The sequence below is a fragment of the Cynoglossus semilaevis genome, chromosome 1 (genome assembly GCF_000523025.1).
Source record: "Cynoglossus semilaevis isolate Cse_v1.0 chromosome 1, Cse_v1.0, whole genome shotgun sequence".
Lineage (NCBI taxonomy): Eukaryota > Metazoa > Chordata > Actinopteri > Pleuronectiformes > Cynoglossidae > Cynoglossus > Cynoglossus semilaevis.
In genome coordinates this window covers 1211378-1212946 of record NC_024307.1, presented here as the reverse complement: position 1 = coordinate 1212946, position 1569 = coordinate 1211378, and the positions used below count along the sequence as shown (strand labels likewise).

Below are 1569 nucleotides of genomic sequence, written 5' to 3'. Positions count from 1 at the left end.
TGAGCTTTAACACTCACCTGGTTCTTGACTCTGATCTCCATCCTCGTCTTCTCCTTCTTCATAGTCCACGTCCTCTACGGCCTCCTCCTCCTCCTCCTCTTCCTCCTCTTCCGCCGCCCCATCCACCCTCTCAACATCGCCCTCCTCCTCCTCCTCTTCCTGCTCCACCTCTACTTCTTCCTCCTCCTCCTCCTCCTCGTCCTCATCTACCTCCCCGTCACCTCTCTCCTCCTCCCCATCTTCGTTCTCCATCTGCTCCACGTTGTAGTCCATATAGCCCTCCACCTCCTCTTCGTCCTCCTCCACCTCTCCGTCCTCCTCCTCGGCTACAGCATCTTCCTCCTCTTCCTCTCGGTCATCCATCTCCTCAGTTCCGTCAGTGTCGTAGCACTCCTCCATCGTGGAGTTGTCCATGTCATCGAGGTAGGTGCTCCTTTTGGGCGACGGTTCCAGGCTCTGTCTGTCTAGACTCGTTCTCCTCTTGGCCAAAGGGCATCCATACACACTACAACACAGACAGAGCACCAGTCAGCTGTTAGCTCTTAGCTGGTTAGCATCGCTAAGCCAAAAACTACTGCACGGAGGGTGGAAATACTTTTACTGATATTAATAAAAACAACGGACGCATTCTGATTGGCTGTTTATTCAGCAATAACTGGACAAATAAATGTAACCCCTGCTGTCCGAGAGTGGTATGACCACCATGTGATATACACATGTACTACAGTAGTACTTGTCTGTACTACTGTGATACTAATGTGATAATGTAATATTCTTCCAGTTTGGGTGTGAAAAAAACTCCAGAGGAACAAAAATCAATGTGTGTGTGTGTGTGTGCTGTACAGCCAATAGGAAGATGCCGATGTCGTCCAAACACTTAATTTCCCATTCTGATACCGACACCGACGTAGGCCTGGTACCATTTTTATTTATTTATCGGTACAAACCGTTCAGCAACGATCCTCTGATCATTAAGATCGATTATTAAAATGAGCTGCAACGCTGCCATCTAGTGGCTTTCCCTTTCACACACAGCCGATTTTCCCCAGAACTATTTTTAGGGCACACATCATTTGGCCAAACCCAGGCGTGGCGTGATCAGGTTTTCATTATCGGAGGAAAAGCCGATAACGCATCTTGCAGAAATTACATAATTATGCTAATATCAGCCCGATATTAACGGTCGGCCGATATTATCGGACATCCTCAGTAAAAACACCTACTTACGGCGGTTAGGTGTTAATGAAGGACTGCAGTCTTAGGGCCCTGTCTCTGCTTCCTCTCCTCTCTCCTCCCCCCTCCCTCCGGTCCAGGGATTCCTTAATGGTCTGACCTGGAACCAGGGCCTGATTTCATTAATCTGAGGCGGCGTAGAAACTCATTCCCTGCCTGACAGTCAGCCCTCTCCCTGGGGGCAGTGTGAGAGTCTGTGGGACAGTGAGGGAGGGGCTGCAGCAGCAGCAGCAGCAGCGTGATCAATAACGCTTGTGACCAAACATCTCAAAAGCACATTAAAATGCCACTCATCCAGACCCCTCCATTCCAGGACCTTCTCCGAATAAATCAGGG

General features: G+C 49.5%; 1 protein-coding gene across 3 annotated transcripts in view; it reads right to left on the bottom strand.

Annotated features, from left to right (window-relative positions):
- The window catches only part of myt1lb (myelin transcription factor 1-like, b), a 173988-nt gene that overhangs the window by 38761 nt on the left and 133658 nt on the right, over nucleotides 1-1569 (bottom strand). For all 3 annotated transcript variants that reach the window (XM_025058885.1, XM_017034329.1, XM_017034326.2), the window contains one exon: nucleotides 18-505. In XM_025058885.1, the coding sequence (XP_024914653.1) occupies nucleotides 18-505 (488 nt within the window). The remainder of the gene's footprint in view (nucleotides 1-17; nucleotides 506-1569) is intronic.